Genomic DNA, 22,777 nt, shown 5'->3' with positions numbered 1-22,777 from the left:
TTATTTAAAAGGTGTTTAAGTCTGACTAAAAATGGGCAAGACAGACAACATGACTTAACATGTTTTAATTTAATTGTATTTAATTAATTAAGTTGCTATAGGGGAGGCCTGGGCTAATTGACATACTTTTTATTCAAGTGAAAATTTCTCAGGGTAGGGTTTTTTTTTTTGTTGTCAACTTCTTAACTTCTTCATTAACACACACCTTAAAGTCTTGGCTACAGAACATTATTATGTTTTGGGTACAACATACATTATTATTATTATTATTATTATTATTTTGTTTGTTATTTGTTTATACTACATTTAATAGTTTGAAACTCTAATTTTTATGTGCAAGACGGAGCACATTTGTATCTATTGTGTTCAGTTTTCAGTATAGAATTTCATATGGATTTTTATATAGAAATCCTTACTGTCCTGGTTCAAGCTCAGTTTCGTGAGAATTACACTAATAAAAATAAATCATGATTATTATAAATAATATCTTAATATTTTTCCAGCCTTTTGGTGATATTCAATGTATATTTAAACATTAAGGCCTATGTACAGTATTTGCTCTAAATTGGTTTAAAATAGTAATTTTGATGAAACCATCATTTCAACCAAACCAAAAGTCAATGTTGTACATTCAAATAGATAAAAAATGTTTAATGCAAGACATAATATGAAGTACAAATCTAATTAAGAAAAATCAAGGCATGCCTTCCACACTGTTTTTCACCAAATAAACAAAAGGAAGAATGATATTTAATCATTTTAATTTACGCTGTATCCAATATAACAAAACATGTTAATGAACGACAATATTTAGCTATATAAATTGTGGCCGACAGTGGACTGACTTGCTAGAAAGACTTTGATAATACACAGCGAAAACAACTTTTAGTTGGCTAAAACACTTGAGTGTTTTGCTTGCAGCTTTAATTGCACTGAATGCAATGCAGTTAAACTTAATTAGTGTGTTGTTGAGACTTGCTAAAGGTGTCACGTTCAGCTTTTTAAACAGGCTTTGCCATCTAATCTAGAGAGAACATCCCAATGTGGGTGTTTTGAGATATGTAGGAGGGTCAGGCAGATGTTGTTAATAATGATACACTTTTCCCATCAGTGTGCCAAATATTGTCTGACTACGCCACAGTCAGTCCCTTTACTGTCTGTTATACAGTACAGACTTCCTTTTGGCCTATTGAAGGCACAGGAACACAGGGCGAGTGGGTGTTCATGCATGAGGCAGTACTGAGTATTGCTATGAGAACACAGGCCTTTGTTCCGTCAGACAATCCCAGAAATGTTTCCTTCACTGTAAACACTTTGGAATTTCTGAACATATCTCTGAGAATTCAATGGAACTCAAATACCCTGTGAAATCAAAATTAAAAAATTGCTGCTTTTAGTCCATATCTATTAACTTTAAGGTCAGCTATTTGCTAGTGTTCTTCTAAACGTTGACAAAATTCATTTTCAGAAGAGATAAGCATTTAAAATCTGCAGTTTCTCTTGTCTGGCTAAAAAGACACAGGAACATCCATGACGTCAGAGGTTGAGAAACCTTGTCCAATCAAATGCTTTCTAGAACAAGAATGCAACCTCCACCTGCAACTGTTCATCGAGTCTGGCTGTGTTCTAACTGGCGCTGATCATGACTTCACAGGGCACTTCGAAGGGAGCACAGTCCATGCTGTAGGGTCATTCCAAACAGAATTTCCAATAAGAATCGCTTAAAAAGTGAGTTCTGATTGACCATTATCACTTATAGTGAAGGGTGTAATTGTCTTCGAAGGGAATAGGGCATGGGGTGATCACTTCTGAATGGGACGCACCAATTCAGGAGCTGGATGCGAGGAACTTTGCTGGAGTTTATCACTCACTCACTTATTTATCACTCACTTGATACACTCTCAGCAAAGTTCTTCTTAGTTCTTCACTCAGACCTAGAAAGAAGTGGAAACAGCTGAGCAAAGGAATACTCCCATGCTGCTGGGGCTGGCGTTTAGAAGAGCATTTAAATATGAGACACATGCTGTCCTTACAACAGACTACATGTAAAACCAATGTGACATTAAAATGTGTTATCAATGACTACATGCTACATTTTATAGAATCCAAATAATATCAGTAAAAGAAGCTGTTTTAACTACTTGATGATAATTTAAAATAACATATATGCAGTTGATAATGTGTCATTTGTCATGTTTACATTCTGCTTTCATGGCGCTAACACTTTACGTTTTTTTAAAAGAACAACGTTAATACTACTGCAAAGTTGAGTGTATAAATAGGTGGCAGCTCTGCACTTCACTGTGTTCACACTGACTGATCTTGGCTCAGTGAACAAAGTAAAAAGATACCAAAACGTGTACCAATGGCAGTAAGAAGTAGTTTACAGCCGGCACTAAGTTTTCCTGAAAGCATCAAACCACCGCAACAAACTCAAAAACACCTTTTTAGACAGATTTTGTTCAAAATGACATCACACCCATTCTTTCTTTGATATCGCTAGAACTACTGTATATTGGCGCCTTTAGACTGGCGCCTTGGCATTCACTAACAGTTATGTTTCAGCTTTCTTATAAGGGAAGAAAGGTTTCTCAAGCAAACTGTAAACTAATGTGCACTAATGTGTAGGGTGGTTGTTAGGGTGTTTAAATTCTTAAATTTCTACCTTCCTTCTAATGTTGAATCCAGATTATTCTAAATTAAAGTCGGCATGAAACGGAAGTTGCGACCGACTTCCGTATTGTGACGTATTTCTGAGTGAAACAGCTTATCAAACAAGAAAAAAATGTAGGGCGGGGATTTGAGTTTATCCATTGGTTGTCGATTGGATTGTGAAAATATGGATGTCGCATAGCGGAACAGAGGCAGATCTGACCCTTCCACCGTGCTGCTCGAGTCGGAGCTGGTTATCGTTGAAATTGAACAGCGATCTCAACACATTTATGATCAAACTGACAACATAAACGAGCACATCGCAGTCTTTACTTACAAAGTGGCTGTAGCTGTAATTATACATCGGTTTTCCATGTGCCGCTACATCTCGCGCACAGTGCGCATGATGCAAATTTTGTCATTAGCACAGTACACGCCAACTGTTAGCGTGCAACCCAGTTTTTCTAGACATGCCAACAGTCCACGTCTGTGTGTATTGTTGACTGTACTAAAAGCATATCACATAGCAGTCATAGTGTGCATACGTCAAAAGTGTCCGTTTGGGATTGTGGCCAAAAGAGCTTGACGTGCACTGGCATGCAGAAAAACAAAGTATGCTCTAACCTTAAGTGATTAGCATAATGCATGCCCCAGTATCACACCCAGCTCCATATTAGGGGTTCCACACCGCCCCTCGTGTATAGTCATGCATCCTTAAGGCCGAAACATACTCTACGCAAGTATGTGAACACAGATGCCTCTTGCTATGCAAGCTCAATTTCGTATGTTGTTACTTTCCAAATGGGTCAGACCACAATTCAAAATGCAACACAAGAATTAGTCTGAACTGTTGGTGAGTTTTGTCTTTCAAGTTAGCTACTGTCATGTTGGAGCAGCAGTTTGAAGAGAATATTGCTGAGCATGTAAGGTAAAGTCAATATATTTATAGCAACTAATCTGAATAATAACACATCCAGTTCAAAGGCACATACTTTTGAAAGTTAACTCTATTGCCCCCTTGAGTACTGAGGTTTGTTACCACCAAGATAACGCAAGACATTCGCCACTACTACAGTCACTGTCCCAAATTCCTCTTTTCCAAAGACGTGAAATGTATGGGTGTCAGGTGAAGTCCCCTTTGGTTGTTTCACTCTCTTTTTCTGAATGCTGACCATTGTGGCCCAAAGCTTTTCTCCCATATCCTAACTCATGTTTTCAGAAGCAGTGAGTCCCCAGGAGGAGTGCAGTAAGACAATGGGCCAGTGTTCACAGGGCTGACTGGGCCAGACAGAACGGTTGGGATCGGGATATTCCCGGCTGTTAGAAGACAAGGCAAGGACACTCTTGAAGTGTCCTGCCAACCTTTAAGATCCGGTCAGGTCTCATTTACCCTACATATCTACTGGTGTGGATGAAATCCACTAAATACCGGCCAAAATGCATCTGCTGCTTTAGGGGTGTGTCTGCAGTGAGTGCGGCTGTCTTTGTTATGATTTATGATTGCTTTCAACACACAATCAATAAAGTCTTCAGAAAAAGAATTTGAAAAAGGCAAACTTTATTTCCAAATGCCCCAGGTAAACATATTAATACATTTATGTTAACCCAGCCACAGTCTAGCCACAATAAAAGCTTGCAAACTGCATTTGTTATTGGAATTAAATATAGACATTTTTAATAACTTGATTTAAGCATTGAATCCACTAAAAACTCCACTTTTGACAGACATCACTGCCTTCACGTCACAATGATTGGCTGCTCTCTGGCGTTTTTTGCCTAACAACTTTTTTTTGATGCTCTCATCCCTTTCTGTGCTCTGCTTTCAATCCCACAATCCCCTCACGGGTCCGCCCATAGAGCTCCCATTGAGAATGAACTTAGGTGGTTTGAAAAGAAAATCACTCTGCAGGTCATTCTGTGAGGGAACTAGATGAATAATTAACCAGGATCATTGACTGGCCATGCCATCAGTTTTAACAAAAGCGCTGTGTCAGCTTGTGGTCACAAAGAGCGGCACTCATGACACCTGATCCCATTAAGCTGTGGATCTGTCATTACTGTACGGACTTATGGAATTGCTTGTATAGGATTTGGGTTCAATGTTGGCTAAAGGTCAACTGTCTAAGCTTTTTTCTGACAAGAAGCTCAGAATCTTTTTGCTTTTTCAAACCCTAGTGAGCTGCCTTGCTGTATACTTTCTGCATAGGGAGCTTCCATTTAAGGCAGCATGCTAACCACAATGGAACCTCATAGATGACTGATTTGAAACACACTTCATGGGTGGCAACTCCATTAACAGTCACTCATACATGTGTTCGTCATGGAAGTGCCAGAGAATAGGGTTGGGAAACGAGAACCTGTTCATGTTCAATATTTTAATAATACTGGAAACATTTCATTTTCTTGACTTTTGGTTGCGTAAACGGTTCCATTAGCGCTGCCCCGCTAATGAATCTACAGCATGAAACATACAGCGTGACCAGTGTTGTCCGTTTTCCGAAAGAATGACCCTTATGAGCCAGTTCTTTTCAATATACAGTGCGAAACATACAGCAGGATATGTGTAGCCTAGGGCAGAGACTATTTAGCAGTGACGGGCCACTTCTATTAAAATAAATGGGAGAAATTGGAATGCCCAACGGTCAACGGATGTAGAAATGAAGTCCAGCCTTACAGGTAAAAGAGCCAGTCACATAGATGCAGACGTCGCCTGTCAGCCGGGAACATTTTGTTCACAATTTATGATTACAGTTTTGTCAGATTTTACTGCAGATTTTTAAACAAATATGTTCTTTGGTCGTAATCTTGACCAACCATTTTGGAGATTTCAGTCTTTCCCCATTCAAGTAGATAGGAGCTGCACTTTCATGACTGGAAATATTTTGCCGGAAGCGTTCCAAAGATGGCCGCCAGTGGACTGACTTGCTAGATGGACTTTGGTTAGGGATTGCATTTATGCCTGAAACTTTTAGTGGAACCATTACCAGAATCATTCGTGATTCTTTTTTAACTGGTTCAACTCATTAATTGAAAGTCATTTGTTTGTGAATCGAAATACACTGGTTGCATTGTGTTTGTCTTGGTGTGTAGCCAGTGAACACAATGCAATAGACACCAGAACACGGTTTTGGGTAAAATGTGGTTCATTTTGCCTTGGCACTGTAGATTCAACAGCGCTGATGCTAATTTCAGTAGATTTGAATACAGCTACTATAGCCTAGCTCTTCTTTTCTTTTTGACTAATTTTGTCCCTCAATTCTGTTCTTCCCTTACTTTTTCTGTGAAACATGTGCGTTCCAGCTCTTAAGTAAGTTAAAGAAATGAATATCAGCATTAGTCAGATTCACTTACTGTAAGGCACGCCATTAACTGTCCACCTTGCTTCTCAATAAAGTAACTACACACTAATCTCAAGGTAGAAAAACAGATGGGTGCCAGCCCCACATGATGAAGCCCACATTATCTTGGTGGTCTGCAAGGACAGGCCCAGCTCTCTGCGAAGTGTGTGTGTATGTATATGTGTGTGTTTGTGTGTTATGATGGGCTAATGGCTCTGGACTCTGCGCAGGAGGCCCCAGGCTGTTGCTGGCACTCCTCAGGCCAACTCAAACAAACCACAACACACTGGCAATGAGAGGGAGTGTGCAGGCAAGCTCCCAGGCCATTTCCCACTCGTGCAGCTCCAAAAATAACCCCTGCTGACAGTTTTTAATCTCCACACAACCCCGGCTGGTCCCCGGGAGGATTCGCAGAGGACTGTTGGGCTGAGTTATAGTCAAAATTCAAGCCTAATGCTTTCATTTGAAAGAAAAAGTGAGCTGTGGGTAAAATCTGCAAGTGATTTGTAGAAGATCACCGAGTAAGTCTGTGATTAGCGCTCTATGTGCTACTTCGGCAGCCAAGGGTGAAATCTAAGACCTTTCATAAGCTTAGTACTGATAGAATGCCTGGATGTATAACCGTATGACCAGTGTAAAAGACCGCATCATTTTAAAATGCATCTCCTTGGTGAAGACAACAAATAAAAATATCACATAAATTTCTAGCAAATGTCTATATAAATCTTGCTTTAAACAAAGCATTCAATCAAAAGCCAGTTTCCCATATAATATTGCTTTAAAAATGTAATGGGACCTTATGATTATTGCATGATAAAATTTGATTGTGAAATTTGATAGCTATTCTGGCATTGTCGAACAGTGTTGCGGAAGTCATAAATCTAGTTGAACTAGTTCATTTACATAAACTGTCCAAACAGACTGACTCACTGAAATTAATTGTTGTTCCCAAGGCTAAATATAAGTAAATCGTTTATTTTAACCGGTTTATTGAACATATACTGAACATAGCCAAATTAGAAAATTTTAAATGAAGTGGGGCCAATCTGAAAAACTTACTCTCTTCAAATGAAGCGGCCATTAGCAATTTGTTGGTCTGTGTTTTGTATGGCATGCTTGAAATTTCTGCAAAATCTTTTATTTCTAACATATAGAAATGCTTTGCCAAGCAATGTAGGACTCCAAGGAGGCATAAAGACTGACCTACTAAAGCATGTCTTCATTCATTATGTCGTGAATTTCCTGGTGGTCCATGCTTGTGCATTATTACATCTCTACATTGACCTATTTCACATGGTGTAGTGAAAATGGAGGTCACTGCTTTTCAAAAAAGGAGTTCTGAAAATAAAAGCACAGAATAGCATGGAGGGTTTCCTCTCAGTTATGGCCTCAGGCTCGGAAGAAACCGATGAATATACTGAAGCATGCAAGACTGCTCATCCTCAGCCTGTTATATCTAAAATGCCAACAACAGCACTACAACAGGCTACAGCTCACATGTAGATAATTCAAATTTAAGAAGTATGGGATATTTGTGTGATCTCAAAAGGTATTTGTGTCACAAGAAGGGGAAAGAGCCGTTCACATTAGTTTCTAATTGAGTAGCTAACTAAAGTAGCGATACTACTGCTTTTTTCAATATCGTGACAGTAGCTCAGCTGGTTTCAAAATAGTGTGCACTGTTGCAGTAACAAGCTATTTTTTACAAGTAGCAGTGTAGCGTGATAAAATGTTGCATGTGTGATTTTTATGTCGCATTGTATTGCTCACACAGCCTCATAACTGAGCAAGTTAAGGCAGTAATCAAATGCACTTTTGTCTCTTTTCCTCAAGTAGCATTGAGAATTCTGATTCTCTGTAGTGAACCAGTTTGTTGAAAAATGTGGTTTATCACTATATTTTGGATGCACTTATATAAACTTGATATATAACAAACTTGATATATTTATTCTGAAGAAAAAGGGTGTCAAAAAAATGTCCCAAAAATGTCACTGCCACAATGTCCCCACCAAGGGACTTTACATCCCCAAGTCAAAAGAACCCATCCCCACGTCTCTACGATTTTCTGTTGTGGAGACATGAGCCTTCTGCTCCCTTTTCAGTGTTAAGTCTATGGGTTTTTTCACCGGTTTATCACCTGTGGGGTGAACATCATACGGCTCATCGTTGAAAAAAGTTATATTACAACTCTCGACTTGGTTGATTTGACACCAAATTTATAGATGTATGACAAACACTGCAGGACGAGTTACGCGCCAAAGTTTTGGCAGAAGAAGAATTGGTTTATCCCCTTAAACAGCCTAAATGTTACTACTTTTTGTCAGTAACTTGAAGTACATTTAACTGTTTATTAGTCTTGTTTGTAGTTAAATTCTACAGTTAAATACTGTAATTCATGAGTGACTTGTAGCTTTGCAAGGTACAGTTATAAACTAGCTTCTTCAATACTTAGTTTCTCCTCTAATTGATAGTGGAAATTGTTTGGGTTTCATGTAACCAGAATCTGAGTTGTTCAGGGTTATTGTTTGGGGTGTCTGTCTGGTTAAAGTACCCTCCCCCAGCCCTTCTGCCTCGTCCAGATAACAGAGATCACCCAACGCTTGCTTACTGAGTTAGTACTCAATCTCATTCAGCATGTCCGTAGTGTGGCAGGTGTTTTCACATCCTGAGAGTACAGCACACAGGCAAAAAATCAGCTCACTCAAGCATATGCTCATCCCATGATTCATGCTTGCAAACACAGTTAAACACACTCACCAAGTTCTTGGCTTGAACAGCAAATATATGCAAACACAAGTGAGTGGCAGTGTTATTATTGTTAACAAAATCTTAACCAATAGATTCGGTAACTGAAATAAAATAAAACTGAAACAAGATTAAAATGATTTTTTATGATTCCAAAACTAACTAAAATAAAATAAAAACGACCACAAAGTAATTTTAAGTTTAGACAAAATTTCAAACCTTGAAATGCCACTAAAGTACACTGAAAACAATTATGTGTTGGATTTACTTAAAATATATGTAGCTTTTTTTGCATTATGCTTTTTAAGTAAATTCAGCTTATTGTTACATATGCACAAATGAATCAGTTCATGCAACTTTATTTACTTGAAAAGGTATGTCACACTAATAAGAATTAACAACTAATAGCACGTTTCAAATAAATTTTATATTATTGTTTCTACTTAATTTAATTGACTTATAAGAAAATAGTGACTGAGGTCAGTCATTAAACATTTGATTCACCAAAGTGCAGATAAAGCTATGCAAATTCACATGTGCGAGGAAAAAATGACATGGATTGAACAGGATCCAACTTCACCAAAGGGAGCACTAATCACCCTAATGGTGACTTTACACGAAACAACTAATTACAGTAAAACAACATCAATAATACTAAAATCTCTATGAATTCTTAATAACATCTAATTAAATGCCCCAATAAGTTCCTTTCGACCAAACAAATGTGCTTAAATTATTCAAGCGCAAGGGCTTATGGGTATTTCATGCAACCTCAGTTCTGTACTTAATTGTTTGAGTTATTAGTACCTAAAATCTTAATTTGAACGATTTTTAAACTAAAGAAGTTCAAGGTACTCACAATGGTTCTTTTACTTTATGTATCACTCTATGTTCACCTTCTAACTAATATTTTATTTTGTACACATTAATGCAAATTAAGTAAAGCTAAAAATGTTATAAACATGTACATTTCTGAGTAGAAGCTATTTATTTTCATACGTTAAGGATGCACCAATACAAAGTTTGTGTACTGATATCCGATTATTTAGAACAACATCTGTTGATACCTATGCCAATAGATTGGTGGTTCTGCTTTTTTAATGCTTTTTTTTTTGGTTTGTTTGTTTTTTGCATTGTCAGGTTTTTATAATAAGCTTATTTTTTTTTATGAAAATACAACTAATAAAAATTTAACTATATAACAAATTGAAAAATAATAAAAAATAAATGAAAAATTCATAACCCTGGAGAGTGCAATGCATGTTCTCTTTCCCGCAGTAGTGGGTTTAAAGTTCGTCACGGCTCACTGTAATAAAGGGATTTACCTGCTGACCTAGAATCCTCTCATGGTGAACAGAAGCAGCGATCCCAGCACCCTCAACTGCATTCATTGCACTGGGACGTGTGCTCTCAGTGTTGCCCTCCCTTTCTTCAGCAGACATCACACTCGGCACATGTTCAGTCTGTTGGCACGGTTAATCTCATGAATAATTTGAATGATTAATTTGGTGAAAGCAAACAATGCTTGAAACCATTTCAAGAGGATCAACGTTTATATTGATGTTGCCACTCCAGATCTAATCAAGGCTTTGTATCAGTATCTCCTTAGGGGCTAATTTGCTGTTGCATTAATTAAAACTTAGTGGCTGTGCTGTAGGGGAGAATGGGGGGAATTGTACCATTTTTATTTTCTTTCATTACTGACGAACTGCCATAAATCTAACTGCCAATCTTTTGGTATAAGAAACATATATACACTACCAGTTCAATGTTTGAAATCACTCTGAAATTTGTATGTTTTCTAAAACTAATTGATACTTTTATTCACCAAGGACGCATTACATTTATCAAGAATTACAATAACGGGGGCCTGGGTAGCTCGGCAAGTAAATCCAGTGCGTGCTGAGTGACTCCAGTCAGGCTTCCTAAGCAACCAAATTGGCCCGGTTGCTAGGGAGGGTAGAGTCACATGGGGTAACCTCCTCGGGGTCGCTATAATGTGGTTCTCGCTCTCGGTGGGGCATGTGGTGAGTTGTGCGTGGATGCCGCGGAGAATAGCGTGAAGCCTCCACACGCACTAGGTCTCCACAGTAACGCGCTCAACAAGCCTCGTGATAAAATGCATGGATTGAAGGTCTCAGACGTGGAGATTCGCTACGCCTACGCCACCACGAGGACCTAGAATGCATTGGGAATTCCAAATTGAGGAGAAAAGGGGAGAAATCCCCCCCCCCCCCCAAAAAAAGGATTACAGTAATTATATTTTTATGTAAAACATTTCAATTTCAAATAAATGCTGTTTTCTTCAAAAGAATCCTTCACTTGCAGCAATGACAGCTGTGAAGACCTCAGGGACTGCTCAAACTGAATGTGTTTTGCGTCCTTTCATGTTTGCGCTGCATCTCACTATTTTTTTTTGTTTTTAGCTTCTTGCGCAGGAGCGCTGGTTTTTTAATGCCATGTTTAGTTTAAAAGACCTTCAACTTTTAAAAAGCATCTCGAGACACCTGGTTTTGTTATATTCCTTGTGCTGCATCTAGCTTTTTTTTTTAGCGCAAGAACGCATTTGGTCTGAACAGCCCTTAGAAATTCTAGCAGAAATGTAGTCTATGCGTCTCCTGCATCATATTCCAAGTCTTCAAGTTATCACGCGAGAACTTGTTTTTAGCGCTAAAAACAACACAAGTGCTCGCGTAAACATGCATGCCACTGTAAAAAGCTTCTCTCATAGGGCTTATGAACACACAACTTAGGTCCAGATTTTCACAAAAAAAATTACTTCACCAAAAACGATCTTATACCTTCCCAAGACATAGAATATGATGCATGAGGTTCACAGACTACTTTTGGGTCCTTTTTCAAGCTTTAAAGAGAGGCACTATAAACTGCCATTGTATTGAATAGACGGCCTGTGATATTCATTAATAGATCTCCTTTTGTGTTTCGCATAAGAAGGCTAGTCATACAGGTTTTGAATGACATGAGGGTGAGTAAATGAGACAGAATTTGCATTTTTGGGTGAACTATTCCTTTAAGATATTTATTGCAAGCTTTCTGCAGGTTAAGTTGACAGTTAAGTGAAGATGACTGTCTTGACTTACAGATGTAATAAATAGAGTTCAACCAATAATGGATTTTGCCGATACAGATAACTAAGCTGGTGGAAAAGGCTAATAACTGATTAATTGGCCGATAGTTTTTAAAATCTATTTATTAAATGTTAAACAATTTTCTTACTCTTTCCTTACTGTAACAGGCACAGACATCAAGGCACCAACAGTCCAAAATGTCCAAACTATTCTGCAGCTTTTGGTGTTAATTTTGCAGATAACCGATAGTTCTAAAAAGCAACTATCGGTGCCAATATATCGGTCGACTTCTAGTATTAAATAGCAATAATAAATAAACAGCAATAATTCAGGAACACATTTTTAGCTGGTTTTGGATAGGCAGATAAAGAATAGGGCATTGTATTTTATTTTGGTATTGTAGTTATCATAGTATTTTTTTATTTTATTTATTTATTTATTTTTTCTCCCCTTTTCTCCCCAATTTGGTATGCCCAGTTCCCAGTGCGCTCTAAGTCCTCGTGGTGGTGTAGTGACTCGCCTCAATCCTGGTGGCGGAGGACGAATCTCAGTTGCCTCCACTTATCATGTGGCTTGTTGAGCACGTTACCGCGGAGACCTAGTGCGTGTGGAGACTTCACTCTGTTCTCTGAGGCATCCACGTACAACTCACCACACATCCCACCGAGAGCGAGAACCACATTATAGTGACCACGAGGAAGTTAACCCAACGTGACTCTACCCTCCCTAGCAACCAGGCCAATTGGTTGCTTAGGAAGCCTGACTGGAGTCACTCAGCACGCCCTGGATTAGAACTTGCGACTCAATGGTTTTGTAGTCAGCGTCAGTTACTCGCTGAGCTACCCAGGCCCCTGTTGTCATAGTATGTTGATAATAACTGTATTCATTTATTTCAGTTAAAATGAATAATACAGTTCAAATATCAAAGGATATAATCAACATTTATGAATATGATTATGATCGTGCAGCCCTGCTGCGATTATACAGCTGTGACCCAAAGAGAAATTGCAGAGAAGTTGGCAAATAATGCGTTCTTTGTTAACGAAATACAGCATACACATTTCTGTTGAGTTCATCTCCATGATTTGTCACAGTTTCCCAATTCACAATGAAAGCTGATAGAATGAGGTCATGGAATCACCCCGGTAACCTGTCAGCCGGAAAAATGGATGCGCTTTTTTAAGTCAAGTGTCATACAGTGACTTACTGTTCGGTTCAGGTGTATGTATGTGCTTTTCAGTGTATTTTTGGCTCATTTTAAAATGTTTATAATGACTTTTGTCATCCAGCTCAGCAAAAAAGCCCCCGTGGGGCTACAGAGCCCATTTTTTTGCCTATAATTGCTTGCTCTTGCAACAGAAGTTTGACAGGATTACATACCTGCTGAAGCATTGCTGAGGTGTTATGTGTGAAATGTGAATACAATCCTTTATTTAGCGCTTCATTCAACTTTTTGTACACAAAAGTCATGATATTGTGGACATCAGCTTCTCCATTTTTCCATTTCCAATATTAAAGTAATCGTTCACACAAAAATGACAACTCATCATTAAAGTCATCATTCACTCATGTTGTTCCAATGAAACACAAAAGAAGACATTTTAAAGAATGTACGGGTCCATTTTTTTCCATGCACTTGGATGGGGACTGGAGCTTTCAAGCTTCAAAAAGAATGCGAACACATAAAAGTTTCATAAAAGTAGTCCATATGACTTGTTCGTTATATTTATAAGTCTAACTAGGCCTATACAATAGCTTTATTTGATGAAATGACATCAACCCTCGCTCTTCATGGCGAGATCATGAGGGAGGTAAAAACACGGGCTGAGTATTGAATTTCTCGTTTTAATTCTAATTTGATTAGATTCTGATTTATATCCTCCTGAGCCCCAAGCATGATTGCTGTGTGCATTTTCCTTTCCCCTTTTTGATTTGTAACTAGTAGCACCTAATAAACATGCTACAAAAAACTAAGTTTTTCTGGAGCAAATCGTTTTCCTAAAAATTGATGTCCTCATATGTGGACATCGGGACTAAGTTGTGAAATTGTAAGTAATACAAAGATATAGAAAGTCTGATTTTTTTTTTTTTTTTTTTTTTTTATCAAATTGTTTATGTTTACAGGAGTATTTTTGAGATGTTACAGACATTACAGCTGATTTTCTGTGAAGCTGCTTTGGAACAATGTGTATTGGGAAAAGCACAAATAAAAAAAAAAAATTATAGAAATAGTTGATTTGACTTTTATGTTACAGTGGGGTTTTTTTTTCTGTGTTATTTGCACTGTCAAACAAACAAGTGATAGCCAATGCTGAAGCAATTTACCAATCAAAAATTAGCATAATTAATTCTGATACAAGTAATGACCAGCATCATCCAATTACTGCTAACCATGTTAAAATAAAATTATTCAATATAGGGCTCGACAGTAAGGACTGGCCGATGGCCCGGGGCCAGTGTGAGAGAGATTTGGGCCAGTTGCTAGAACTGTCACTTGCCTGATCAGGCCAGTGCTGCATTTATAACATTAGTGCAAGCAAACAAGTGCGAGAGCTAAAAAATGACACAGAGTCAACAAAGTCTTCTAACCGAGGACTCAGAGGCAAGGGAGCACGATTATATTTAACTCGCAAAGACGTGCGAGCGCATAATATATTGGACACGTGTGTGCACAAGAACGTGCAGACACCGAGCGCGCTCTCTTAGAACTGTCCTTGCTCTTTTCCGAGTGTCTTGGCAGCAGCTATTACCAATGGGTAGAAAATAGCAGGAAAAAAAGCGGGGGTGCACGTCTTGCGCACCATTTTAAGCATCCCCGCACATTGGTGAAAATTAGTAATCCATTCAAAGGAACACAAGAAATCAATAGTTTCTTTCTATTGGACTGTAAATCTCTGTCTCTCCGTGCATCACTCTCATCATCCCTCTCTGTGCAGGGTAGGCACTCTTTAATGTGCGTGTGCTCTCTTAAAGGGACAGAGTGCTAGAATTGTTCCCACAGTAAAAAAAAAAAGAAAAAAAAAAAGAAAAGGCACCTTTTATCTCATTATTTGGCCTTTAGAGATGAAGTGCGGAATGAAACGTAATAACCTTAGTTAAACCCCATTTATTCACGTGGCTGAGAATCATGAGCTCAGTATCCAAAATGTAAATATACATTTAATTAGGTAATGTTTTTCAAAATGTAAACATTAATTCAACATTATAATGGCGTTTGATATGAATAGAAGCAAAATCACTGTGGTTATTATTATTTTCAGAGCTGTTCAGCTGCAGGGTGAAGATGACTATTTTAAAACAGTCTACTTCATTTCTTTCTCATAACACCTGTTACACTTCTAGTTTCTGGATTGTACAGATATTTTCTTTCTGTGCTTTGTGTATTAGTCAGTGTTGGTCTTGTTTGGGTTGTCTAATTTCAAGTTTATATCCACATTCTTAATTCACAGATGAGACCTAATGTCTACATACTGTATATTACATGTCACAACCGATTTAGTAGCAAGGTCTCCTCTTTCAAGGAATCATATGTTTATAACATTCAGCCAATAATCAAATCTTTAACTCAGTGACTAAAAGTTTGATCCTGATTGTGAAAACTACACAGAGCTTAAAAGTTGACAGAATGACTAAACGGGTGACGGAAAACTCATCCTCTGCTCCACAGAACTCTTTGCTTAAAAACATACGTAAATGGTGGGACGGCTGATGTTAATATGATGTATCGGGAGCCTGGGTAGCTCAGCGAGTAAAGACACTGACTACCACCCCTGGAGTAGCAAGTTCTAATCCAGGGCGTGCTGAGTGACTCCAGCCAGGTCTCCTAAGCAACCAAATTGGCCCGGTTGCTAGGGAGGGTAGAGTCACGTTGGGTTAACCTCCTCGTGGTCGCTATAATGCGGTTCTCGCTCTCGGAGGGTGCGTGGTGAGTTGTGTATGGATGCCGCGGAGAATAGCGTGAAGCCTCCACATGCGCTAGGTCTCCGCTGTAATGCGTTCAACAAGCCATGTGATAAGATGCGCAGATTGACGGATGCGGAGGCAACTGAGATTTGTCCTCCGCCACCCGGATTGAGGCGAACCACTACGCCACCATGAGGACTTAGAGCGCATTGGGAATTGGGTATGCCAAATTGGGGAGAAAAAAAAATAAAAATGATGTATTTGTGAATTTATATCTGTAAAGCGCTTGTATGAGATTATCATGTCTTGCAAATTAAAAACGTAGCACAATTTTAGGGGAAATTGTCTTAAAGATGCTATACAGTATATATAAAAAATAGCCAAAAAGCCATGATGGTATAAACAGCTATTTTACATTTTTTTGTTGGGGCCAGTGAAAATCTGAAGCACTGGCCCGACCTGGCCAGTATAAAAAATATTTAGTGTTGAGCCCTGCATTATAAATTCTGAATCTATGTTCTGATTACTATTGTCACATGTCTGCCAAACATGTTGAGTGATCCAAACTTCATCTGCAGTCTGAAACTGAACTTTAAATATGAAGTTTGGATTGAATGCTCCCTTGCTCCTTATTTAGTGAATTACTTAACTCCAGGGTGCTGTCTGTCTGCACTGGTCTCAGAACAGTTTCAAATGCACCTTATTTTCATCCTAACTCCATATGAAGCCTCTGAAAGCAAAAAATAAATAAATAAATAAATAAATAAATAAATATATATATATATATATATATATATATATATATATATATATATATATATATTTATTTATTTATTTTTTCCCCCTCAGTGTGATAATGCACAGTAAATATATGATTTTGGCTATTGTACACTATAGTGTATACATTGTGTTCAACAACGTGGGGTTTCGCAATAAATTGCTCAAATTTTAAAAATGGCAAATCATATGAAACTAGAGACTCTTTAGAGAATCTTTTGACTCAAACAGGTTTCAATGTAAAAAATTAATTAGGTTTCTTTCCAGATGTACTTTTGTTGCCGTTTCTCCCAAAGACAAACTCCGCTGTGATCAGCACCGTGTTGTCACATGACTCCGTACATCGAAAGTTTAGCCCTTTATTGACAGCCCAGGGACTTCGGAACAGAGAACAGTTGGTTTAAATGAATTTAAATTATGTGTTGCGTATAGCGTCCACACATGTGCCCAGTTTGCTTACATATGAAAGAAATTCCCTGTCAGCAGATGCTGTTAATTATACAGGGGACCTTTTAACTAGGTACATAATGAAAATATTAATTTTGCAAATTTTATATATATATATATATATATATATATGTTGTTACATGTTTATTGCTTACATGCATAATTTGTACTATTTACAAGTAATTACATCGACTTGTCGAACACATCCTAAAACAGTACTGTCTCTTTAAGAATAGCAGCAGTTCAATGTTTTGGTTGAGCACAAATGAATAAGATTGGAGTCGATTTGCTTCTTTACGCATTAGTGCTATGTGTGATTAGAATTAGATGTTTATGTTTTTGTTGTTTTTAATAAACATCTTACTGTAAATTACAAAAAAGATATTAAAAGTGACATTATTCAATGACAAATGGATTGTGTTGATCTCGTCTTTGGACACGGAACAGGTCAGGTAATTGAAATCTGAAAATGTACCATCCAGTGGCTAATTGCAGACATGTTTAGTCGCACAGCAGGAAATTTGGTGTGCATCCAAAATGAACACTAACTCTGAGAGCTCTGTTTGTTGTTTCTCTTCTATTCTTGGTGCTTTACGGTTTTCCTATTGCAGACAGTTTCATTGTTGCAGCAGTGTGGTAAAATTGCAGAAGTCAACGATGCTCAATGCGAGCAGGGCCGTGCCACACGCTACTGTACAGAAGTTTACGAGTAATTTCATTTTCTTTTTTTAATGCAACCTCAAAACTCTTTATTTTCCTCTCTGAGTGCTTGTGTCAGCATCAAGCGCAGCTGAAGCCTGAAGCCCGAGACCCAAAAGTAGAATTCAGTCAGAGGGGGAAACGAGGAGAGAAAGAAATCTCCCTGACTTTGTTGGAAACTTTTTTGTCGTGGTTGCTAGGAGACGGGAGCTATGTGGCCGAACACTGCAGTGGGATGGGGAGGGTGAAGAATAGAGATGGGACAGGCTGAAAGACAGAAGAGTGAAAAGGGAGAGGAAGGCTTGAAATAGGAGATGCCATTGGGACCAAACTCCTTATGTATTTGTTTTCGTGTTTTTGCAGTGGTTTCTTAGTGTACATCTTAAGTAATATTTTAACTGTATGTTGAAATCATTTTTATCATGTTAAAAATTGAATTTGTCACACCACAGAACCATTTAAAGGTGATTATAAATGGTGAAAAACTTCAAGGCAATGGTGACCAGTAGCGTTGGGAACCGATAACCGGCACCATAAAAAAAAAAGAAAATACTAGAAATGAATTATTTTCATGACTTTTGATACCGCTAACGGTCCTTGCATGTGCATTCTTCTTCCAACAGGGACGCAACACCGTGCTAATATACTGTTAGAATATATTCTGCTACCACTCGAATCAGCAGCAAAAAACAAATGACTCTAAAGAGCCGGTTCTTTAAAATCTACAGCATGAAACATACAGTACAGAACGACCAGTGTGGTCCGATTGCTGAATGACTGATCCTATGATCCTTTGATCTGGTTCATTTGAATCTACACCGCAAAACTCACAACCTGACCAGTGTTGTTTGATTGCCAAAAAAATGAATCTTATGAGCCGTTTTTTTTTTAATCTATAGTGTGAAACACACAGCATAAACAGTGTAGTCTCATTCCCAATGAAATTACTCTAATGAGCTGGTTCATTTGAATCTACAACGTGAAACACACAGCATGACCAGTGTAGTTTGATTCCCGAAGGAATCAATCTGATGAGCCAGTTCCTTTGAATCTACAGTGCGAGATACAAATAGTGCTTTTCCACACACATGGTTCCGGGGCGGTTCCTGGGCCGGTGCAAATTCTCGAACTGTTCCACACGTTTTCACCACTGTAAAGGCCATTCCGGCAACAAAAGCTTGCTGGTCTCTACACAGGAACCGATTACGCCGGGGGCGGATGACATGATAATGTTTCGTAACCAGGTAGTTTCCAAACAACAACAGTAGCTAACGTTTGCAGCAAGGAGTATTCATAAGAATTACTTTTATGAACCAGTTCTTTTGAATCTATAGCACGAGACACACAGTGCGACCAATGCAGTGCGATTCTCGAATGAATGACTCTAATTAGCCAGTTCATTTGATTCACACAGCACGACTCTTGTTGTTTGATTCCTGAACAAATTACTCTTATGAACCAGTTCTTTTGAATCTACAGCGCGAGACATACAGTGCGACCAATGTAGTCCAGTTCTCAAACGAATGACCCTAATTAGCCAGTTAATTTGATTCACACAGCGCAAATTGCGTTGTTTGATTCCCGAACTAATTACACCTATGAACCAGTTCTTTTGAATGTAAAGCGCGAGACATAGAGTGAGACCAATGTAGTCCGATTCTTGAACTAATTACTCTAATTAGCCAGTTAATTTGATTCACACAGCACGACTCCTGTTGTTTGATTCCCAAACGAATAACTGTTATGAACCAGTTATTTTGAATGTACTGCGCGAGACATACAGTGCGACCAATGTAGACCGATTCTCGAATTAATGACTCTAATTAGCCAGTTCATTTGATTCAAACAGCGTGACTTGTGTTGTTTGATTCCCGAACGAATTACTCTTATGAACCAATTCTTTTGAATGTACAGCGCAAGACACAGAGTGCGACCAATGTAGTCTGATTCTCGAATGAATGACTCTAATTAGCCAGTTCATTTGATTCACACAGCGCGACTTGTGTTGTTTGATTCCCAAACTAAGTACTGTTATGAATCAGTTCTTTTGAATCTACAGCGCGAGACATACAGTGCGACCAATGTAGTCCGATTCTCGAACAAATGACTCTAATTAGCCAGCTCATTTGATTCAAACAGCGCGACTCATGTTGTTTGATTCCCGAATGAATTACTCTTATGAACCAGTTCTTTTGAATGTACAGCGCGAGACACAGAGTACAACCAATTAAGTCCCGTTTTTGAACGAATGACTCTCATTAGCCAGTTCATTTGATTCACACAGCGCAACTCGTGTTGTTTGATTCCCAAACAAATTACTCTTATGAACCAGTTCTTTTGAATCTACAGTGCGAGACATACAGTGCGACCAATGTAGTCCGATTCTCGAATGAATGACTCATCTGAATCGCATCTTTTGAATCTGCACCGCAAAACATATAACGCTTGCTACTGAATGAATGACTTTCATCAGCCCGTTCTTTTTATTGAATCAAAAATAAACTGAACCGCAAGTCATTTCAGGTGCGACTTGAAATGAAACAAGAATTAAGAGTAGCTAATTACTGGATGTTCATATAAAAATGTGTAGTTAAAGATACAAATAATGGGTTGTATTGTGATTAGTGGTATTTTATAAAAATGAAAGAATTAATTAAATATCTGGATAAAAAAATGTGTAAACACACCTGTTCTGTTAAAATCATAATTCATCTCATTATGTGGTAACAGACTGCTGAGTATTTGTTATTTCCAAATACTTCCTCCTCACTAAAAGAATCATTGATGGAACTGTTAAGGAAACTGAATCGTTAAGAGGAATTTGGAACCGGATTTAAATCCTTACGATTCCCATTCCTAACCAGTTACAGGACTAATATTTTAGTATGTTAAATTTAGACTAGACACAAAAACATATTTTTCAGCTTCACTCGAGCACTGGGCGTCGATAAGTCTTGTTTTGTAAACCTAAAAAGCTGTTTTCATCTTTATTTCTTACATCTTTTGGTGCCATTACTTTAACAGTATACAGTTAAGGGGTTCATTTGTTTCGGCATAATGGAAATTCTAGCACAGGTAAATTACGTCCTAATCCGTCCTGGTCTGCACACTAATACGATTCTCTTTCGTTAAATCATTTACACACAAGCACCTGCTCGCTGGTTCCCATGCTGACACTTGCTGATGTAATGAAAGGCGGCTTTAGCTGAGACAAAGGGTGTGTTTCCAGCACATGTCCCGCTGCTGTCTTTTGTACAACACAAACAGATCCCTGTCACGAGAGCCCTCCTTTTTGTCTATCCAGCACAAGCAAAACATGTGGCCATGTACAATATGTGAGTGCACTCAGTCTATATAAAGCAGCTATCTCATGTTTCGCTTTTTTTTGTGGTTCCCCTTTTCTGATACAAATTCCAGTGGCACAATGTATATATTGTATTTCATAATTTTCCACCCTCTCTCTGTCTCTTAGAATTAAACTGGCTATTTTAGCTACTGGTCCTTAAAGATTTCTACAGTATGTAAATGACCTTCAGTGAGGGACAGAGTGGTCGTGTTGACTCAAGTGAAAGTAATTAACAGGATATTGAGAGATAAAGTTAGTGTCGAGGACAATGCACCGTTGTGTTTCTTGTCCAGGATGGACAGGCAGGTCTATGTTGTAAATACTTTGATGAGAGTGTGAGATTTTCCGTTTGGTTGTGTGGTTTCCACCAGCTGCTACCTGTGTAGCTGTGGGTCATGTTTGAGTTCAATAAAAAGTGTGAGCTTAGTGTTCCTTTTTAAAAAAATGTTGGGGGTGGGAGGGTTTCTTTTGGCCTACAGGAAGCAGCTGCTGTGCATCAAGTTTTAAACTGATGTAGTATGCCTGCTGTGATTCTAGAGGGCCAATGTTTGGGGTGTGCCGTGCAATTTTTAGCCATATTGATGCAATGCATGTAAAAAATAAAAACTGTTTTACTACTTTTTATGATACAAACAGTACATGACTTTAGTGCATGTGGAATTGTAGAGGAGGAAGGATTACTCAGAAAACTGTATGGAAGTGGTATTAACTTTGATTATACGTTAATTTTATGTAGAATATTCTTGACTACAAGAGAAAGATCTTTTTTTTTCTTCTTTGTGTTTGACCTAATTTTTTGTCATTTATGTCATTAACTCTGTAGTGAAGCTAATTATTAACTGTATTAAATTTAATTATTAAAATATGAAATACTATATTTAAATACGTACAAATATATGAAACAAATATTCAAATCATTTAAATGTATTTTTATTAAAGCTGTCAAAATTAACGTGTTAACGCATTCGATTAATTTAAAAAAGTTTAACATGTTAATTTGTCTTAATCACGATTAACGCATTTACCGTTAACGCAACATAAACCAGCATAAACACCTTTGCAATGTGTCCACTCTGAGTTTTTACACTGATGCACACACCACAAACATACACAGCAGTTATTCAGTGTCAGTGATAAAGTGATGAGGTAAAAAAGGAGATCTCAACACTATTTGATGTACAAAACAATCCCATATGGAACTGTTGACAGAACTCAAGTATTTTTCAGCCAATGTAAGGTGCAATTAATTACCACAGAAGCACACCAAATCATAACTATCAAAAAAATGCAGAATGAGATGTTTTTTGTCTGCAAGCGCTTTTCATGTGGAGTTCAAAGCATCGCTTGATGCTGGTGTTGACACCCTGACATGAATCATGAACGCAGCTTCATGATTGCTGTAACAAAGCGGATAGCCACAGTCTGCCGGCTGATTAATATTGTGGAGGATTAGAGTTTAAGAGATTTAATGGCCGTTGCAATGAAAATGCAACCTATGGGGAAACTAGTTCTTTCAATTAGTCAAACTCCCACTTAGACTTTGGGAAACGTTTAATGTTACTTGAATTGGTGATATTTTAGTACATTTCTATCTTTATACTGTGGAAGGCTTTGTTTGGGAAATGTTAATAAAGCATTATATTGTTACATAACAATATGTTTTCTGTTTTGTTTTCTCTCCTAAGAAGGAAATAGGTGCATTTTGACAGGAAAAGAAGTATATTTAAGGTAAATTTTCAGCACTTTCGGAATCTGTGATTAATCGTGATTAACTACAAAAG

At 38.0% G+C, this 22,777-nt stretch overlaps 2 protein-coding genes across 4 annotated transcripts in view; one reads left to right on the top strand and one right to left on the bottom strand.

The window, feature by feature from the left end:
• LOC127429339 (rho GTPase-activating protein 26-like) overlaps positions 1–22,777 on the top strand; it is a 138,630-nt gene that overhangs the window by 25,361 nt on the left and 90,492 nt on the right. The gene's annotated exons all lie outside the window — the stretch shown is intronic.
• Positions 1–22,777, bottom strand: part of fgf1b (fibroblast growth factor 1b) — a 93,239-nt gene that overhangs the window by 37,757 nt on the left and 32,705 nt on the right. Inside the window, exon 2 of one of the 2 annotated variants that reach the window (XM_051678365.1) lies at positions 10,069–10,198. The exons of the other annotated variant lie outside the window; for it this stretch is intronic. Coding sequence (XP_051534325.1) covers positions 10,069–10,177 — 109 coding nt within the window. The 5' untranslated portion in view covers positions 10,178–10,198. The remainder of the gene's footprint in view (positions 1–10,068; positions 10,199–22,777) is intronic. 2 annotated transcript variants of the gene reach the window in all.

The sequence above is a fragment of the Myxocyprinus asiaticus genome, chromosome 38 (assembly GCF_019703515.2).
Source record: "Myxocyprinus asiaticus isolate MX2 ecotype Aquarium Trade chromosome 38, UBuf_Myxa_2, whole genome shotgun sequence".
NCBI lineage: Eukaryota > Metazoa > Chordata > Actinopteri > Cypriniformes > Catostomidae > Myxocyprinus > Myxocyprinus asiaticus.
Note: the sequence above shows the minus strand (reverse complement) of the source record. Positions and strands in the feature narration are given on the sequence as shown.